The 21,015-nt window shown below is 39.3% G+C and overlaps 2 protein-coding genes and 1 non-coding gene across 5 annotated transcripts in view; 1 reads left to right on the top strand and 2 right to left on the bottom strand.

The window, feature by feature from the left end:
* Positions 1-382: 382 nt before the first annotated feature.
* VPS29 (VPS29 retromer complex component) lies at positions 383-7,705 on the bottom strand. Its single transcript, XM_060118289.1, has 4 exons — positions 7,620-7,705; positions 3,137-3,328; positions 1,141-1,376; positions 383-888 (listed from the first exon to the last, which is right to left on the bottom strand). Exons 1-4 carry the CDS (start codon positions 7,620-7,622, stop codon positions 771-773), a joined length of 549 nt encoding a protein of 182 aa, XP_059974272.1. The 5' UTR covers positions 7,623-7,705; the 3' UTR covers positions 383-770.
* Positions 7,706-7,915: 210 nt separating this feature from the next.
* RAD9B (RAD9 checkpoint clamp component B) overlaps positions 7,916-21,015 on the top strand; it is a 31,779-nt gene continuing 18,679 nt past the window's right edge. For 2 of the 3 annotated variants that reach the window (XM_060119199.1, XM_060119198.1), the window contains exons 1-3: positions 10,466-10,517; positions 11,803-11,952; positions 12,394-12,508. In XM_060119199.1, the coding sequence (XP_059975182.1) occupies positions 11,896-11,952; positions 12,394-12,508 (172 nt within the window). In that variant the 5' untranslated portion in view covers positions 10,466-10,517; positions 11,803-11,895. Of the gene's footprint in view, positions 7,953-10,446; positions 10,518-11,802; positions 11,953-12,393; positions 12,509-21,015 lie in introns of those variants that run through there. The other variant, XM_060119200.1, reaches the window with a different exon arrangement.
* On the bottom strand, positions 10,161-10,233 carry TRNAG-CCC (transfer RNA glycine (anticodon CCC)). The gene has a single exon. It is a non-coding gene; the product is annotated as a tRNA-Gly (tRNA).

Below are 21,015 nucleotides of genomic sequence, written 5' to 3' on the forward strand. Positions count from 1 at the left end.
TACACACCACATCTTCTTTATCCACTCTTCTGTTGATGGACCCTTAGGTTGTTTTCATATCTTGGCAATTGTAAATAATGTTGCTATGAACACTGGAGTGCACGTATCTTTTCAAATTAAATAGTAGTGTTTAAAAAAATTTTTTTTGTTGTTAAAACGTAAAGAATAGTGCACTTAAAAGCAACGGTCTGAAGAATCACTGATGATTTACTATGTCAATATGGTATTCTATTCTGAGTCCAACATTATGACCTAGAACGTTTTAAGAAAGAGCTCTGAAAGGTCATCTCATCTACCTTATCACTGTAACACTTGCCTGCAGTTTCATTTGGCCTCTTATTTTCATAATTTTTAAAAATTAAAATAGTTTATCACGAAAGTATAAATGAAAGGTAACTGTTTATTACTGGAGAAGAGAAGAATGTATACAAGAAAATCTAGATTCTTTCTCCTCATGCACTACTTTGGTAGTAAAGTTCCAAATATCAACTATGAAGATATTTACAAGGAAAAATTTTTCTTAACGTGACCATTTACTGTGTGGTGGATGTTGTTTCATAGAAATCATATACTTAAACTAAATATAATCTTATAGTTTACAAGAAGCTTAGAACATTGTATTAACAGAAGACGAGATTACATTTTACTGCAAAATATTATAAAAGTGATACAATTTTGTGGCTCTTAAACATTTAATTACTTGAGTTGAACAGGGGAATGAAAAAAAAAAAAAAAAGCCCAACAGAAACATCATCAGGACACGCCTCACTTTAAGATTTTTTGTATTCAATTCGTTCTACTTTCACGTCGTCTCCAATTAGCTGATACACATAAGTGACAACTGTAGAAGCCTGGATATCCATCAACACAAATGAAGGAATAATGTTTCTGGAAGAAAATATAAATAATGTCAGTGTTTTGTACTAAAAAGCAGTAGCACTATAAATTTCAATTTAGGATGACAATTTGGATTCAAGGAGAAATCTGGTTGTTAGACATATTAAAAAGAATAATCACCAATAGAAGATTGCCAAAAAGGCTATAATTATTTAAATAATCACATTTCTCTTTTATGAAATGTCACCTGTACAATTATTAACTTTATGAAACCCCCAAATTCCCAAATTGCATACTACTCACGTTTCCAAGGCATTATATGCTCCAGTGGCAGAACCTGGATTAATGTAGAATTTATTTTCATGCTCAAATGCTTCAAATTTATGTGTGTGTCCTGAAATAAGGATATCCACATCAAACTGCCTCTGCAACAGGGCTAAGCTGGCCATATCTCCCCATGGAATAACTTGATGTCCATGGATCAAACCAATTTTGAACTGCCCAACAGTTACAACTTTCTGTTCTGGATAATTCAGATTCTAAAATATGAAATAGACATAAGAAAAACAAATATTTTAGAGACATAGAGGTTTAAAAAATAACCTTCTTAAATATTCAATCTCATATGGGTGTTTTACTACAGTGCTCCACAACCAACATATTTGTTAAATATTTGATTTCTTCTCAATCTCTAAGGCTGCAACAGTGCTCAAAACATAATTTACTATAGGTAAACTGGAACTTATCATGCAATCCCTTTGTTGAGTTTATTTTTATAGAATATGAGTTCTTTTCGGCTTTCTGTAGAGGATAATTCCCCCAAATTTATGTTTCCTCTATTTAAGAATCCAAGGAATATGACCTGTAAGCTAGGATATGTTCAAATTATATCCCAGGCTTTAATAGTTACCTAGATGGCTTAAAATAATAATGATAGTTAAACTTATGTAGCACTTAGTATGAACCAGGCACTATTCTAAGAAGTTTATAAATATCAACCTATGTAATAATTACAAACAATCCTAAGAGGTAGGTTCTATTATGACCCCCATTTTATGGATGAGGAAACTGAGGCACAGAGAAGTTAAAATAACTTGCCTAGGAGCACACGTTATTAAGTGTTTAAACCAAGATCCAAACCCTGGTAGTATGGCTCCAGGGTCAAGCAAAAAATTTAATTCTTGCTACCGAAACTATCTTTAGCATATCATAAACAGAATCCCTAATATATTTTTAACAAATGGCAAACATATACTCGAATTATTGACAAGATGTTTGCCCCTTCCCTTCTCAGCCCCCCACCCCACTTTTCACTTTCATGCCACCTCTAGTTTATTCAAACTTAACACCAAAAAAAAAAAGCACCAATGAATTTAAATAGTTTATGAAAAAGCTTATATTCCCAGGAATAAAAAATAAAATTTTCATACTAGAATCAGGTTTATTAAGCTAGGTCATACAATGTTAGCACTGTCAGGGGTTTTAAAAATCATCTATTCCAGTCATATTTACATAGTAGGGAACTAAGAAAGAGGATGTAACTTGCCTAAAATCTCATTATTAATTAATAGGCAAAGTTGGAACTCCAGAACTCCTTATTTTTTCTTTAAAGTTAGGTTTATTGAGGTAAAATTTACGTACAGGAAAATTACCCTTTTTGGTGTGCAATTCAAGGAGTTTTGACAAATGCATATAGTTGTGTAAGCACTGCCACAGTAAGATATAGAAAAATCTATCCCCTCCTCAAAACTCCCTCATGCCTGTTTATAGTTAACCTTTGAGATAGGGAGCCATGGCAGGGTTTTCAGCAGAGAAGTGATGTAATCTTACTTCACCTAAAAAGGATCACTCTGGTTGCTACATGGAGAATAAACTGTGGAGGGAGCAAGGATAGAGTCAGGAAGCTGGAACACAGTAAAGTGATAAGTACCTTGGGTAACAGAGGTGGTGGCGGGGTAAGTTCCTGACAAAAACTTTATAAACTAAATGACAGTACTACAAAAAATAGTGACAAAACCATATCAATTTAATTAGAACAAGTATGTAATATGTTTATTAAGTAGTCTAAAATCAGTGATTTTCAAACTGTAAGGGAGGGGTATGTGCAATAATTTTACATTGGAAAACTTAAAAAAAAGCAAAACAAACCTTACCAGTTGAGAAACTCTGGTCTCAAAAATAAACTTTATATATATAAAAATCAAGAAAAGGAAATATTTAATTAATATATAATCAACACAACAGGAAAAAAAAAAAAAAGGAAAGGAAATATTTGGGAAGGGAAAGGGAAGTACATCACCTCATCGAAGTCTCCTCTCACAATATGAACATCACCAGCCAGAGTCTTGAGATAGTCATAACTCTCTTTGGTACAAAGGTTCCCAGTGCAGAGAATGTGCTGAATCTTTCCTGGCACCAGCAGTTTTTTGAATTTAGCTGGCAAACTGTTGCACCGGTGTGGGATGTGCAGGTCTCCTAATACCAACACCAACTTTAAAGTGTCAAGGTGAGAAAAGGTGTAATGTTAAACATGATTTCAAAACAAGATATTCTCCTCCCATAAGTCCTCTTTTAAATTAAACTAATCAGAGATTCCAAAGCCCAAAAGAGCAGAAGTTATTCACACAGTTCCTATCATGACCACTTAAACAAACACACATATGATTCTAAATCAATCTTAGTTTATTTTGGTCATAAATAGGTGTGCACACAATACAGGTAATCATTCTATTTATCAAGAATAAAATCAAGCTTTCTAAAGCGATTCATTTAGAGACCTATAAATTACACTCAAAAAAACTGAAAAATGAAAAATATACTACCGGGCCCTACGGAATTTGATATGGTAATTCACATTTCTGCAGTTTTAATGTAAAACATCATATATTGATTCCAGGGATGTTAATAAAAAGAATGGTTAAAATTATAATGATAGAGGAAAAAAAGTTAATTCTATAATTTACTAGACTGACAACTATTTGGAGGGACAGTAGCCAAAATTTACAATATTTGTTACTTAAAATATTAACTATACATTGCAGGGGAATAAAAACAGTCTATGTTGCAAAGAGTTTCAATAGGGCAAACATGTGCTTCTGAACTATAATTTTTTTATCTTCTCTTTCCTTCATCATTAGAAATCCTGACTGTCATATTTTTGTCTAGATTAAATTGCCTATGTATCCTCAGTTTAGTTCCCAAATTTAAAATAACATATCAATCTTTCCTGTGCATTAGAGCATTAAAAAAAAGAGAGATCAGCTAAATAAGTGATGAATTCAGCAGGAGGTGGTTTAGAATTGGAACAATCTCAGATGACAAAAACAAATTCTGCATATAAAAATAAAAGAATTAAAAAACCTCAATCCTGCAGATTTTTAATTTTAAAATTTCAAGATTTGACTATATACACCATTTAACACAATAATGTCAAAAAGATCATTTAAAAATAGTATTCGCCCTCCAAAGGACAAGAGAATCAATTTCTCCATGTCCATTGGTATAAGCACCTTCAGATGAGATCTGGCGCGTTCAGGGTGGTATGGCTGCAGACAGTATAAGCACCTTCATTCTATGACAGGATGCTTTCCCACACAGACATCTCATCCATAAATGTACATGCCCTTTAACTGGTTCTAAAGAACGCATGACTATTCTTTAATATTACCAAAGAAAACACTGAATATTTAAAACAGGATAAACAGCAAAGTTTGGCCACTACAGACTTTGTAAGTTGAAATTAATCAAAACTAAAATGTGTAAAATTAAAATTATTACCACAGTAAGCTTGATTCATCTTGCAACAAATATCAAAATGATTACAAAGGAAAGGAAATGTTATCAGGATATAAAGTAACTGAGGTAACACAAGGTTACAAAACTAGCTCACTTTAAAAGAAATTATTAAATAAGCTTCTTTACAAAGAGTAGTTTCAGCTGGTATTTGCTCAATGACATATTGTTTCAATCCAGATCTTAGTGGACAAAACATCTATAAAACTAAAAACCACCACATAGTTTCCACCCTCAGTGATAATCAATACAAAAGTACCTGGAGATAGAATAATCTTCATCTTTAGAGGGGGATCCCTTCAGATATGGATTGAAGTACATAGTTAATGTGGGAAGCTGGCATTAGAGAAAAAGGTAAAAAAATAGATTTCTATATTAAAAAAAAAGAACCTCAAACTCATAAATTAAGGGTATATGTCTATAACAGGTTGAAAATGTTTGGGCCTAATAATGAATGAGCTGTTCAATCTGAATGTGGTAGAACGAACATTAGTAAGACATGATACTTTATAATGATCTATGACCTAAATTCTATAATGCACTGAGGATTATGCCCAAGTGTACCTAGACTATTAGCCGTCTAAAGATATAACTATGAATGGCCACACAGAAACTACTTCAAATTAGTAAGGATCCTTACTAGGACTTTGATTTCCTGCAGCTTTTTAAGTTATAGGGGGAATAGTGTCACGTAACAAATACCATACTTTGAGCAGTGTCTTTGCCCAAATTCCACACTTTGGACAGTTCAGGTTAGACATAGATTACAGAGTCTTTTAAGACAGCAAAAGATCCTGGAAATGGCAGTCTTGTTAAATTCAAATAAAGAACCAACCTAATCAAAGCCTAGGAATTTGGTTACTTCCTATTTGATAGACATAAAAGGGTGAAATCCCAGTAACAGCACCCAACCACCATTGTTAGTAGGAGCTAAGAGAAGAAACTTACTCTGTGCCCAGCCTTAGTGGAATGAAGAAGTTGATTGCAGACAGGGGAATGAAAAAAAAAAGGGTGAAACATGACCAATGTTAAAAGAAAGCAATGAAAAGAAACAAACCAAAAAAAGAACAAAAAACTCATCGAATGAATATGCAAACAACTGTTAATGATTTCTGAGTGTTATGAAAGAAAATGTTAAAAATCAGCTTTGCTCAAAACAATACCAAAAGAACCATTTGCTGTACTATTAAATATCCCTCTCTCTCACACACACACACTTAAATTTTTTTCTACTTTTCCTAATCTCATTCGCCACTTTGACTCCCATCCGTTTTGTTTCCTGTTCTGTTTAGAATTTTATTTGGAAAATTCATCAGCAATAGCTTAAATGAAAGCTAACATTTTCTGGATCCTTTGGGACTAATTATTCTTCAAGTATACTGATTTTAATCCTCCTATGTTTAAAATTCTAGTAGTTGGAAAATTATGCTGCAGCTAGGTCATTTTGTACAGAAGATCTAACGCAGCACTATGAATACATTATCAAGTATTGGATGTACTGGATGATAAAAGCAGACACCTTCCTCCAGCTAAATCTGGACTTTCCCCACACCTGAATTTGCTGCCCATAGACTCTGGATACTACTGTATATTGAACATTTCTGGTCTCTTTTGCCAAATAAAATGCTTTTAATTGTAAAAGAATCGACTAACTCTAAATTTTGCCCAGTTCTATTTCACATGAAAAGTGATACTTCAGTACAACTACCCTGAAAAAGTGTTCACCTCGCAAAAAAAGCTCAGAAACATTAATATAGAAATCATGTCAGGTAATTTCATCTTCTCCCAGGGATAACTGTCTCAAAATTACTGTAAACTGGACTACTCTAATCTGGAGTCTGTTTAGAAGCAAAAATCAAAAGTGGGATTAAAGTCTTTAACATACATAAAGAAGCTAAAGAACCAGAGACCATGAATCTTTGGCTGTCACGTCTATAAGGCACCTTAAAGGCTGCTGGTCATAGAATCACGATCATCTTAAAAATGCAATGGATGTTCATCAGAGAGAGAAGTCTCTTCACCAACACAAATACCAAGATCATCAGAAATTCTTTTAAAACCGTTCTTCACTTTGTAGGGGGTCAAGGGCACTTTGAAAATCTGATTACCGCTATTAGCCCTCTCTGGCAGCAGTTCCCGAGTTTTCACGTAGGCAGGTCTTAGGGTACCGACCTACTGGGGGTGAGGGGATGATCTGGGGCAATCTGATGGACGAATGAGGTAAAGCTTCCCAAACTACTCCTTGCTGCCAACAATGGCCCTTTCACCAGAAAAACGTTCCAAAACGTAAAATTTCCAAACCATTTCAACGAGTTCGAAAACCATTAAAGAATCCTGCTCTAAAGGCTCGCGGCGGCCTGAGGAAGTAGTTCCAGCAACCCTAAAAGCTAAATCCAGTCCTTTTCAGGGCCCACTGCCACATTTCAATGGCAGCTGCACGTTATTTCAGGGGCGAAGGGAATAGTTCTTATCCCCTTTCTCTAGACAGCAAACTCAAATGGGTAGCGAATTGTGCTTGCTTCTTCCCGTTTTGCCTCCGAGAAGCCAGCTTTCGCCACATGGGGGTGGTAACCGGTGGGTTACCTACTAGCGGGAGGTGCTTTTTGCGCGAAAGGAGCAAGGAAATGTCTGGAAACGGCGGAGTTCCCGTGCTCCTTTCTCTGGGACGCTCGAGGCACAGGCCCAAAGGCCTTCCCCGGCTCGGGCGTGAGGAGCTCGTGACAGAAGCAGCAGCTGAAAGGGACCCTTTCCACCCCCCGCCCCGGACGTCGTCTGTGGCTCCTGGGGCTGGGCTGCGAGGCCAGGGCTGGCCGCACCCAGAGGTGGCCGCTCTCTTTCCTCCCTTGTCTTTCCCCAGGCCCGGGCCCCGGCCGCGCCCGCCACGGCCTCCGGGATCGCTTAAGCCCTCGCCCAGAGACTCCCAGCGTCTCCCAACGACGCAGCACCCCAACCGAGAGGCAGGCCTCGGTCGCCGCAGCTGCCGCTCTCACCATCCTGTCACTGGGCTCCGCTCAGTCACCACAACCGCCGCCGCCCTCTCTTCCTCAGACGCCTAGACGACCCGCCCACCTCGCTCACAACCAATGAAAAGAGAAGTCGGCGAGAGACAGCTCTACGGGGGCCCGCATAGGCCCTTCTCCGCCGTAAAGCGAAGTTGTTCTTTGGGAAATTGTGGTGGGGCGGTGGCCAAGATCGCGAAGTTTCCAAAAGCGCGGGCAACATCCGGGCACCTGGGGCCCTCGAGCTGAGGCGCGCAGAGTGACTGACTTTTTTAGGGATTGCAGCCATGCTGAAGTGCGGGATGAATGGCAGTCAGGTGAAAGGTGCAGAGACCTTTTTTGCCTTTCTCTGTAGAAAAGGGAAAGCCTGGGGTTCATGGGAAGTTTCCACCATCGTCTAGGTTCTTGACCTTTGTCTTTCTGCCTAGGGGCTGAGGACACAAGGCCTGGCCACGGCCGGCACTCACCCACCCAGGGTCCTGTTAGCTTCTGAGGGGCGAATGACGGCCCATCTGCTTTTATTTATGCACAATATTTATATTCATAGGTGTCCATAAAATGAAGTTGCACTATCCGGACAGATATTGGAAGGGCAGCTTCAAACTTGGGACGATAAGAACTGTGTGGAAAGTTGGGAAAGACAATGCTTGGACAGTGAAAGTATTTTAGTGCCATGAGAAAAAAGCATAAACCTGTTTTTTTCCCCAAATTCTAGCATTTTTAATGTATGACCTGGGACAAGCCACGGAATCACTTCAGGGCTCAGTTTTCTCATCTGTAAAATGAGAATAGTAACAGCATCTTCATTATAGGGTTTATTGTAGGAATAAAATGCAGGTAAAGAGCTCAGTAATGAATGGGAATGTATAAGAACTATTGTTTATTGTAAATGGTACTTTAAACATGTAAGTTACTCCAGAAAGTCTCTATTTAGAAAAGTAATGGTCGTACAGATCATAACCTGAAAGTGATTATTGAAAGGCATCTTGTGTTGCAGCCAGCTTCCCCTGTGTTGACGACTTCTATGGAACACTATTAATGAACAGGAAAGGGAAGCACAAGCCCCCCCATTGTTGCATGTTCTCAGAGTTCTAGAAAGTTCTCTCTTGCAGTGTGTACCTTAGTTCTCAATAAGTGATTATTTGTATGATTGTTTAAATTTGTTTTTCCTCCATAACTCTAAGCCCTGTGAGGGCAGGAGCTGTAAACCCGTCTTGTTCATTGCTATACCCCCATTGCCTTGGCTTGTACCGTCCTTGGAACATACTAGGTGCTCAATAAATATTCATTGAATGAATGAAAGGTCTTCATTAGTTAGCTCCAGGAAGAAGTGGTGAATGTGAAGTGGTAAAAAGGGACACACGCCTCTTTTTTTTCCCCCTAGTCATCCTCTCTTTCTCAGTTTGAGGCCTGCACCCCCACTTCCGGCCGTGCCGTGCAGCTTGAGGGATCTTAGTTCCCCCACGAGGGATTGAACCCGGGCCCTTGGCAGTGGAATTGCGGCATCCTAACCACCAGACCACCAGGGAATTCCCCCAACTCTGATTCTTCTTTTTAAAAAAAATTTATTTAACTATTTAATTTTGGCTGCGTTGGGTCTTCGTTGCTGCGTGCGGGATTTCTGTAGTTGCGGCGAGTGGGGGCTATTCTTCGTTGCGGTGCACGGGCTTCTCGTTGCGGTGGCTTCTTTTGTTGTGGAGCATGGGTTCTAGGCGCGTGGGCTTCAGTAGTTGTGGCACGTGGGCTCAGTAGTTGTGGTTCACGGGCTGTAGAGTGCAGGCTCAGTAGTTGTGGCGCACGGGCTTAGTTGCTCCACGGCATGTGGCATCTTCCCGGACCAGGGCTCGAACCCATGTCTCCTGCATTGGCAGGCGGATTCTTCATCACTGCGCCACCAGGGAAGCCAGCCAACTCTGATTCTTAAGCATAATAATCTGATTTTATGTTCTGAAATTATTTTTCCTTTTTTCTACTTTTCCATGGATTGATATGGCCATCCATTTTTATTGCATCATAGTATCCCATATCTGTTTGCCATATTTTTTACTTATTCATAATTTATAAGAACACAAATGGTGTCATACCAGATAAGACCAATATTTTATCCATCCCTGGCCTCTCTTTCTGACAGGGCATCTAACTGTGTTTTCTGGGAAAATCTGGCATGTCCTGTGCTCAGACATCAGAGATACATCTTGAATTCCTCTCATTTCTCTCTCATGACTTGTTTTGACTTTGCTACCTGTGAAGTTATTAAAACCCTTCAAACCATCTCCTATATGCTCTGTTCTCACACTTTTTGGGGGTGGGGGGGTATACATTTATTTAAACCAAGTTTAAAAATGCATTAGTATGGAAACTGGCTTCCCACAATAGTTCCACGCAACACTGTGAACATATAGAAAGGAAGAATTTTGTTGCATTTTATTATTTCACACACTCACTCTGTGAATTTATTATTTTTTTAAAAATATTTATTTATATATTTGGCTGCGCTGGGTCTTAGTTGCAGCACGCAGGATCTAGATCTAGTTCCCTGACTGGGGATCGAACCCAGGGCCCCTGCATTGGGAGGGCAGAGTCTTAACCACTAGACCACCAGGGAAATCCCTCATCCTGTTAATTTACTGAGTACTTACTATGTGTCTGGCATTTTGCCAAGGGTATTATACTGTATTTCTTAAAACAATTTGTAGCATTAGTCTATAAAACACTGTTCTTTATGAATTTATCTTGAGTCCTGTGAATGCTGAAGTAGTCCTATGATTTTATTGTTTGAGAAAAAGAATGTAAAAGGCACCTTTCTTTTTCTCCATAGTATTTGGGAAAGCGATCCAAGCACTCTCACGAATTAGTGATGAGCTGTGGCTAGACCCTTCTGAGAAAGGTGTAAGTAAGAAATTTAACTAATAAAGAACAAAAGAAGATGTTTATAAATCCCAGTCCAGATTGAATGTTAACTAGGAAATCCAGAAATTCTAATCAGCTCTTTCACTGTTCATCTTTATTTTACATATCTAAATACATTTAGAGCGTGGTAAACTTAAAAATCATGCACAGTTGACTTAAACCAGAAGAAACAAACTGGTGGTCAAGAGGCTAGATAAGGCTTGCAGAAATGTTTTGTGGGGCCTGCACTATGTTTTTTTTTTTTTTTTTTTTTTTTTTTTTTGCGGTATGCGGGCCTCTCACTGCTGTGGCCTCTCCCGTTGCGAAGCACAGGCTCCGGACGCGCAGGCTCAGTGGCCATGGCTCACAGGCCCAGCCACTCCGCGGCATGTGGGATTTTCCCAGACTGGGGCACGAACCCGTGTCCTCCGCATCGGCAGGCGGACTCTCAACCACTGCGCCACCAGGGAAGCCCTATGTTTTTTTTTTTTTTTTTTTTTTTTTTTTTGCTGTACGCGGGCCTCTCACTGCTGTGGCCTCTCCCGTTGCGGAGCACAGGCTCCGGACACACAGGCTCCGCGGCCATGGCTTGCGGGCCCAGCCGCTCCGCGGCATGTGGGATCTTCCGGGATCGGGGCACGAACCCGTGTCCCCTGCATCGGCAGGCGGACTCTCAACCACTGCGCCACCAGGGAAGCCCTGTTTTTTTTTTTTTAAATGAAATAATTTTCTAACACTTAGTAATTGGGAGAGTCCACATAAAAATCTGAATTTCCTGATTCTGTTGAAAACTCAGAAGATCTGATAGTTTGGGGCCTGCATTCCCAAGTGGAAGTCATTGTCTGACTAATAGTTTCTTGCCTTAGGCGAAGGAAAATTTTGCTGCAAAATTTTTACTCCCTTTTATATTGCCTTCTGCCACTTTGTGCTTTAAAGTTAAGGCCCCTGTGGGCATTTACATTTTTACAATTATAAATATGTTCTTGTTACCAAAAACAAACAAAGAAAAATACAATTTCAGCATGCAGGATTTTAGACTTAATACCTATGTATAATATATTCCATTTAGATGTGTGTACATATGCAAATTAAATGCACACTGTATAATACAGTCCATATTACATCAGTACTATAACTTATCTGTATAATGTAGTCCATATCATGCAGTTCACATCCCGTAGCCTTACTCGGACACAATTCAATGCGATGTTAAGCATAATAGAATTTTTAAAATTAATCATTAAAGTTGATTTTTTCCTGTATAGCTATTATTTTATTTTTCTAGCTTGCTTTAAGATCTGTGAATTCTTGTCGGTCAGCATATGGATGTGTCCTCTTCTCACCTGTGTTTTTTCAACATTATCAATGGTCAACCTCGATGAAAATGAATGATAGTGACACAATATCGAATTTAGATTGCAAATTGGGAATGAAGGTAAGAATAAGTGGGCACGGTTTTCTCTTGTATTGTAGAAATATTCATTATATAGGGCATAATACCTATTCTGTACTTAATACTTGGTTTAAATGGCATGCAGGGGGCTTCACTGGGGGCGCAGTGGTTGGGACTCCGCCTGCCGATGCAGGGGACGCGGGTTCGTGCCCCAGTCTGGGAGGATCCCACGTGCCGCGGAGCGGCTGGGCCTGTGAGCCATGGCCGCTGGGCCTGCGCGTCCGGAGCCTGTGCTCCGCAACGGGGAGAGGCCACAGCAGTGAGAGGCCCGCGTACCACACACACACAAAAAAATTTGTAAATGGCATGCAGGACAGTCTGTTCATTTACGAATATACTTACTCTTCTTTTGTTAGGTTGTTTTTAAACTAATTAAGCAACCATATTAAGTATGTGCTCTTCTATAACGTGTTTGTGTTACAGTCAATTCTGCCTATCTTTAGATGTCTGAATTCCCTCGAAAGAAATGTAGAGAAGTGCAAAATATTTACCAGATCTGATAAGTGCAAAGTAGTTATTCAATTCTTCTGCAGACATGGTAGGTATAATTAAATCCAGTTTAAAGTGTGTGTGTGTTTTGTTAATATTTTTCATGTTTAGAATATTCAAACTGCATATCAAGACTTCCCATTGCACTATTGCTTAGAATTTGTATAGTTTTGTGGTAGGGCGGTTATAAATATTATCTTACTTGTCTCTGTAGAAGTACTGTGAGTTGATTGGTATTAATTATTTCCTTTTTTGGCTTGTCAGTGGCACAAGCTTTGCCTGCACACAGACCACTTTTTTAAATGTCCATCTGAATTCTAACAATTGAATATTCTAAAATTAACTAGCTGCTTGATGATATTCTGTAAGACTGCCTTGGTAACAGTGTTCCTTGGAATGAACAGAAAAGAATAATGCCTACCTGTATAAAAAATGCTCCAGGAGGTAAATAGTATTTTATCTGGGGCTGAAAGAAGCATGGTAACTGGCCCAAGGTCACAGAACTAGTAAGTCACAGAGCCTGGATTTGAGTCCAGCCCCACAACAGTAGGAGCCAAAAGCTTCATTCATTCTCTCTGCTACACCAAGAGATTTCCTGGCTCCCAGCCTTGCATGGTAGATATTCAAATGTTGTAGTCATATAGGATTTTACATGGTTAAATATGTAGAGCATGGTGATAAAGTGCATGGACTCTGGAGGTCAACAAGGTCTGGGGTGGAATCCTGCTCTGCCTCTTCCTTGCTGAGACATTGGGCAAATTATTTTACATCTTTGTGCCTCAGTTTCCCTATATGTAAAATGGGGACAGTGGTAGTACCAGCCTCCTAGGGTTTTTGTGAAGATTCAATGAGTTATAGGAAGTTATAGTTCTAAAGTGTTTAAAGAAATACCTGGCATATTTTCTAAGAGTTAGTGCTAGTAATATTTATAATGATGGCTGCTATTTTATTTGAAGTTACCAGTTAGGAGTGTATGTTTTAAAAATCTTGTACTTGTGGTATTGGTCCAAATCTTTTTACAGTGGAATGGTCTTCTGGAAGGTTATATTAGTGTTATGATTTATATTTCTTAATTTTGTCTTACATTTATCTTAATATTTTTATTTCAGCTCTTATTTATATCATATTCCTTAATTTTTCCCCTGCAAAATATCAATTTTTAACATTATTTTTTCCTCTTTGAGCTTCAGTTCATGTCATAGCAGAATCATGTAAAGAGCATGACTAAAAGCCCAGCAAGTGTGGGGGGAGGGATAAATTAGGAGTTTGGGATTAAAATATACACACTAGTGTATATAAAATAGATAACCAACAAGGACCTACTGTATAGCACAGGGAACTATACTCAATATCTTATAATAAGCTATAATAGAAAAGAATCTAAAAAAGAATAATATATATATATGTATAACTGAATCACTTTGCTGTACACCTGAAACTAACACATTGTAAATCAACTATATTTCAGTAAAAATTTTAAAAAAAAAGCACACACACACACAAAAAGCACCGCAAGCTCTGACATCTCATAGATTTGGATGTGGATTCTTCTATAATTCTTATTAGCTTTGTGACAGTACATAAGCTCTCTGAACCTTCATTTTCTTTTCTCTAGAATGGGGATAATCTTACCTACCCTCAGATTCTGGGGTTGTTGTGAGGATGAAGTGAGATCACATGTGTAAAGCACTTAGTGTGGTGCCTGACACAGAGGCAGTACTGAATAGTCAGTGACTGATGTTATTACAATTATCCTCATCCCTTATTTCCAGCTAGATTTTTTTTTTTTTTTTTTTTTTTTTTGCAGTACGCAGGCCTCTCACTGTTGTGGTGTCTCCCGTTGCGGAGCTCAGGCTCCAGATGCGCAGGCTCAGCGGCCATGGCTCACGGGCCTAGCCGCTCTGCAGCATGTGGGATCCTCCAGGACCGGGGCACGAACCCGTGACCCCTGCATCGGCAGGCGGACTCTCAACCACTGCGCCAACCAGGGAAGCCCTAGATATTATTTTTTAATTTTTTATTCAAAAAAATTTTTTTTGGCTGCACCGCGCGGCTTTCAGGATCTTAGTTTCCCGACGAGGGATTGAGCCTGGGTCCTCGGCAGTGAAAGCATGGAGTCCTAACCACTGGACCACCAGGGAATTCTCCAGCTAGATTTTAAACAACCAACTTTTCAGCTTCTTAAGTATGTCTCAAGTGGCTTGGTTAATGTCCAATACATATTTGTGATTGGTTGATTTTTAATAGCTTTTGTAGGGAAGTTGTATGAGTTAGGATGCTATAAGTCAGTGGTCCCCAACCTTTTTGGCACCAGGGACCGGTTTCGTGGAAGACAGTTTTTCCACGGATGGGGTTGGGGGGATTGGGATAGTTCAGGCGGTAATGCCAGCGATGGGTAGCAATGGGGCTCAGCTGCCACTCACCTCCTGCTGTGCGGCCCAGGGGGTGGGGGTGGGGGGGATGGGGACCCCTGCTCTAAGTTACAAATAACAGGGAAAAAAAAAAAAAACACCCAGAAAATCCAACTCAAACTGACTTAAACAATAAGGAGGAATTTTGGCTCATGTAAACTAAAAGTTCAAAATTAGGTCATAGGCGTGTTTTGATCCAGGCTGCAGCAGCTGCTTCTCCTTCTTCTTTTAAAAATTCTCTCAGGTCTGCTTTCCTCCATGTGATTTATACTAAGTCCAGCTTCTCTTCTAAACTTTTTTTTTTAACATCTTTATTGGAGTATAATTGCTTTACAGTGGTGTGTTAGTTTCTGCTGTATGACAAAGTGAATCAGCTATGCATATACATATATCCCCATATCTCCTCCCTCTTGGAGTCTCCCTCCTCTTATAAACTTTTAATAATGAGGTGACTTCTAGCAGCAGTAGCAGCTGGGGCTACATGCTTGCTCTTTCACATCTGGGGGAGTGAGAGCCATACTTCATACATGCACTGAACAAAAGTGCTTGACTTTGCTCTGACTGGACCAACCTAAACTAATCCTGGGGAGCCAGGGGAATTCCATTCTCTAATTGCCTTGGCTTATTGCCATATCTGGACCAAATTCAATTGCAAGGGGGATAAGATTACATCAATTGATTTATACCAATGAGGGCCCACAAGTGATACTGGAAGTGAAGTCAGTCCCACCCAAACCTCATGGCTGCTACATAACAGGGAAGGATGGCTCAGGAAGGAAGGGGGAAGCAGGGGATAGATGCTGATACCCAGTAATTGGGGTAAATAGTTATACTTTCCAAAACTGTATGTACCCAGGAAATTATGTTTGCAATTTTATTTTTATAATCTGGTGGAGAAACATTGTTCAAATTTAGTTGAGAAAAATCACCTGGGCAGAGATATCCAATAAACTGCTAGAAATACATATTTGGAACTGGGGAAGAAATTAAAGACAGTGAAGTAAATTTGGCTCTCTTCATTGATAGAAAACAATTGCAAAGGCATGAGCCACTAAAAAAGACTAACTTCTCTGAATCTAACCATAAATGGTTTCCAGAACGGTGATTTCTTAGGTTATTTAGCATCTGCTAATAGAAAAAAAAAAAGATGATTTATGTCATCAAGAACCAAGGTTCATATGAAATATTTACCTGCCTAATAATAATTCTATCAATTCTCTGTATTTTCATTGGCACTGGCCCCAGAGTGGCTAAAAACGAGTCAGTGAATTGTCCCTGAAGAACATGCTCTGATCCAAAGCAACTGCTAATAAGTTCTGTCCTGCTCAAAAAGACAGATCTCCGACAGAGGGGCTTCCATACGAGGGGTGCGCTGGCTATTGAGTGAAAATAAAACCCTGATTCATACATGTATATTAATGACATGGTGTCAAGAGGGCAGAATTTCCACTTCAGGTTTTAAGGTTTTGTAAAAGGGCATTCTACAGATATGCTGATGACTTTAAACTTGCATAACAGTGAACTTAAAGGGATTGGGAAACATTTGCCAACTTATAAGTATCACTAACCTCTGAAATTCCAAACCCACAAATGGAACATCTCCAAAATAATGCTTGTTTCTTAGCTGTACCTCTTTAAGTTTGAAAGAGTTCTCTGGAGCCACTGAGGGAAGTTGCAAATTGAGCTATGAAATGGCAAGCAGAATTCTATCATAGCATCAGATATGCCACGGCTGGCAGCCGACGGCATAAGGCAGTGCTCCTCAAGCGGTCCATGGACTGGCTGCTGGACCTCAAATTGTCTGTTACTGGTCTGTGAGAAGATAAGGAGCTTATGTCAGAATTTAAGTTAACCACATTACTACGCATTCTCTTTAGTTCAGCTGTTTTGTTTTCGTTTCAATAGTGAGACTTTCTCAATGAAGGAAGAAATTCTGGTGAAAATTCCTTGTCTCTTATAGTCCAGTACTTTGTGCAGCATTAGATAAAATCAATAAATGACAAAGAGGAAACAGGACTTCTAAATTTTTATCCTGTTTGCATTCTATCAAGGAAAATTATTATTAAGCTGGAAGACTGGAAAAACCACAGTGAAGAGGTACACCAAGCCAAGTTGCTTTAAAAAGAGCACAATGGGTTCGTGCCCCGGTCGGGGAGGATACCGCGTGCCGCGGAGTGGCTGGGCCCGTGAGCCATGGCCGCTGGGCCTGCGCGTCCGGAGCCTGTGCTCCGCGGCGGGAGGGGCCACGGCAGTGAGAGGCCTGCGTGCCGCAAAAAACAAAAACAAAAACAAAAAACAAACAAACAAAAAGCACAATGGATGTACTTGCGGCAACAGATTCAAAGGAGAGAAAGGTGAAGAGGAAGGGCTATCTGGGTGGTAGCATTACATGTGGGTAAATTTCTTTTTTGTAAACGTCTTTATTGGAGTATAACTGCTTTACAATGGTGTGTTAGTTTCTGCTTTATAACAAAGTGAATCAGCTATATGCATACATATATCCCCATATCTCCTCCCTCTTGCGTCTCCCTCCCCCCTCCCTTTCCCACCCCTCTAGATGGTCACAAAGCACCGAGTTGATCTCCCTGTGCTATGCGGCTTTCCCACTAGCTATCTATTTTATAACTGGTAGTATATATAAGTCCATGCCATTCTCTCACTTCGTCCCAGCTTACCCTTCCCCCTCCCCATGTCCTCAAGTCCATTCTCTACATCTGCGTCTTTATTCCTGCCCTGCCCCTAGGTTCTTCATAACCTTTTTTTTTTTTTTAGATTCCATATGTATGTGTTAGCATATGGTATTTGTTTTTCTCTTTCTAACTTACTTCACTCTGTATGACAGACTCTAGGTCCATCCACCTTATTACAAATAACTCAATTTCCTTTCTTTTTATGACTGAGTAATATGCCATTGTATATATGTGCCACATCTTCTTTATCCATTCATCTGTCGATGGACATTTAGGTTGGTCCCAGGTCCTGGCAATTGTAAATAGTGCTGCAATGAACACTGTGGTACATGACTCTTTTTGAATTATGGTTTTCTCAGGGTTTATGCCCAGTAGTGGGATTGCTGGGTCGTATGGTTGTTCTATTTTTAGTTTTTTAAGGAACTTCCATACTGTTCTCCATAGTGGCTGTATCTATTTACATTCCCACCAACAGTGCAAGAGGGTTTCTTTTTCTCCACACCCTCTCCAGCATTTATTGTTTGTAGATTTTTTGATGATGGCCATTCTGACTGGTGTGAGGTGGTACCTCATTGTAGTTCTGATTTGCATTTCTCTAATGATTAGTGATGTTAAGCATTCTTTCACGTGTTTGTTGGCTATCTGTATATCTTCTTTGGAGAAATGTCTGTTTAGGTCTTCTGTCCATTTTTGGATTAGGTTGTTTGTTTTGTTGATATTGAGCTGCATGAGCTGCTTGTAAATTTTAGGAGATTAATCCTTTGTCATTTGCAAATATTTTCTTCATTTGCAAATATTTTCTCCCATTCTGAGGATTGTCTTTTCGTCTTGTTTATGGTTTCCTTTGCTGTGCAAAAGCTTTTAAGTTTCATTAGGTCCCATTTGTTTATTTTTGTTTTTATTTCCATTTCTCTAGGAGGTGGGTCAAAAAGGATCTTGCTGTGATTTATGTCATAGAGTGTTCTGCCTATGTTTTCCTCTATGAGTTTTATAGTGTCTGGCCTTACATTTAGGTCTTTAATCCATTTTGAGTTTATTTTTGTATATGATGTTAGGGAGCATTCTAATTTCATTCTTTTACATGTAGCTGTCCAGTTTTCCCAGCACCACTTATTGAAGAGGCTGTCTTTTCTCTATTGTATATTTTTGCCTTTAAATGAAAAATAAGGTGACCACATGTGCATGGGTTTATCTCTGGGCTTTCTATCCTGTTCCATTGATCTACATTTCTGTTTTTGTGCCAGTACCATGCTCTCTTGATTACTGTAGCTTTGTAGTATAGTCTGAATTCAAGGAGCCTGATTCCTCCAGCTCTGTTTTTCTTTCTTAAGATTGTTTGGCTATTCGGGGTCTTTTGTGTTTCCATACAAATTGTGAAATTTTTTGTTCTAGTTCTGTGAAAAATGCCATTGGTAGTTTAGTAGGCATTGCATTGAATCTGTAGATTGCTTTGGGTAGTATAGTCATTTTCACAATGTTGATTCTTCCAATCCAAGAACATGGTATATCTCTCCATCTGTTTGTATCATCTTTAATTTCTTTCATCAGTGTCTTAGAGTTTTCTGCATACAGGTCTTTTGTCTCCTTAGGTAGGTTTATTCCTAGGTATTTTATTCTTTTTGTTGCAGTGGTAAATGGGAGTGTTTCCTTAATTTCTCTTACAGGTTTTTCATCATTCGTGTAAAGGAACTCAAGAGATTTCTGTGCATTAATTTTGTATCCTGCTGCTTTACCAAATTCATTGATTAGCTCTAGTAGTTTTCTGGTAGCATCTTTAGGATTCTCTCTATATAATATCATGTTATCTGCAAACAGTGACAGCTTTACTTCTTCTTTTCTGATTTGGATTCCTTTTATTTCTTTTTCTTCTCTGATTGCTGTGGCTAAAACTTGCAAAACTATGTTGAATAATAGTGGTGAGAGTGGGCAACCTTGTCTTGTTCCTAATCTTAGTGGAAATGGTTTCAGTTTTTCACCATTGAGAACGATGTTGGCTGTGGGTTTGTCATATATGGCCTTTATTGTGTTGAGGTGAGTTCCTTCTATGCCTACTTTCTGGAGGGTTTTTATCATAAATGGGTGTTGAATTTTGTCGAAAGTTTTCTCTGCATCTATTGAGATGACCATATGGTTTTTCTCCTTCAATTTGTTAATATGGTGTATCACATTGATTTATTTGCATATATTGAAGAATCCTTGCATTCCTGGGATAAACCCCACTTGATCATGGTGTATGATCCTTTTAATGTGCTGTCGGATTCTGTTTGCTAGTATTTTGTTGAGGATTTTTGCATCTATGTTCATCAGTGATATTGGCCTGTAGTTTTCTTTCCTTGTGACACCTTTGTTTGGTTTTGGTATCAGGGTGATGGTGACCTCGTAGAATGAGTTTGGGAGTATTCCTCCCTCTGCTATATTTTGGAAGAGTTTGAGAAGGATAGGTGTTAGCTCTTCTCTAAATGTTTGATAGAATTTGCCTGTGAAGCCATCTGGTCCTGGGCTAAATTTCTAATAGTCAGAAATGGGAAGGCATTCTATGATGAGGAAGCAGTGTGGTCAAAGGTATAGACTGAAAGTGTTTAGCGTGTGTTAAGGAAAAAGGGGAAGGAAGCAAGTAGCAAGAAAAAAAGGCATCAGGGATGACAAAGAAATAAGGCATTTCTCAGCTTGGACATCCTCGGCAATGCCAATACAACATTCACCCAAGTCAGGTATTTGTTATTGAGATATGATTGAGCTTGTATATGCATGGGCTATTTCTGAAGAATACCTAAGAAACTTGTAACCATAGTTACCTCTGAGTAGGGTACTGGGGTGGCAGGAGTCAGAGGTGGAGGGTGACTTATTTTCACTGTCTATTCTTTGGTATCTTTTGAATTTTATACCATGTACATCTATTACCTTTTATTTCCTATCCATCTAAAAATAAGTTGAAAATATTTTTTAAAATAGGTAAGATATGCCAACTTTTGAGCTTTGTGTCTTCCCAAAATAGCAGCCACAGTAATCCCTTTAAAATAGGTCAGATTATGTTACTCCAGTGCTTAAAACTCTCAAAAAGCTCACCATTTTACCCAAGGTAAAAGCCGAAGATCTTACAATGGCCGGTAAGGTATCACATGATCTGGGAGTCCCAGGCTGGGCCCCTGTTCCCTCTGCCTAGCAAGCTCCTTCTCCAGATAACAAATGGCTTGCTCTTTCAAAGACCTCCTTCAGTCTTGCTCAAATGGCATCTTTTCCATGAGGTCTTCCTTGACCTCCTTACTTGAAATTCCTGCCCACCACCACTGGCACTCCGCAGCCCCCTTTCAGCTTTCCTTTTATCCTGTGCTACTTATCACTATGTGACAGACCAATTATTTTACTTTTTCTTTTTTTGGCTGTACTGCATGGCATGCGGGATCTTAGTTCCCCGACCAGGGAGCAAACCTTTGCCCCGTGCAGTGGAAGCTCAG

The sequence above is a fragment of the Mesoplodon densirostris genome, chromosome 15, assembly GCF_025265405.1.
Source record: "Mesoplodon densirostris isolate mMesDen1 chromosome 15, mMesDen1 primary haplotype, whole genome shotgun sequence".
NCBI classification, from domain to species: Eukaryota; Metazoa; Chordata; class Mammalia; order Artiodactyla; family Ziphiidae; genus Mesoplodon; species Mesoplodon densirostris.

What these genes read in the sequence shown, in the direction of transcription:
- VPS29 (XM_060118289.1), bottom strand. An exon ending in TGAGAGGAGACTTCGATGAG is followed by an intron (nt 1,377 to 3,136) that starts GTGATGTACTTC and finishes TTCATATTTTAG; the next exon opens with AATCTGAATTATCCAGAACA. An exon ending in GCATATAATGCCTTGGAAAC is followed by an intron (nt 889 to 1,140) that starts GTGAGTAGTATG and finishes ATTTTCTTCCAG; the next exon opens with AAACATTATTCCTTCATTTG.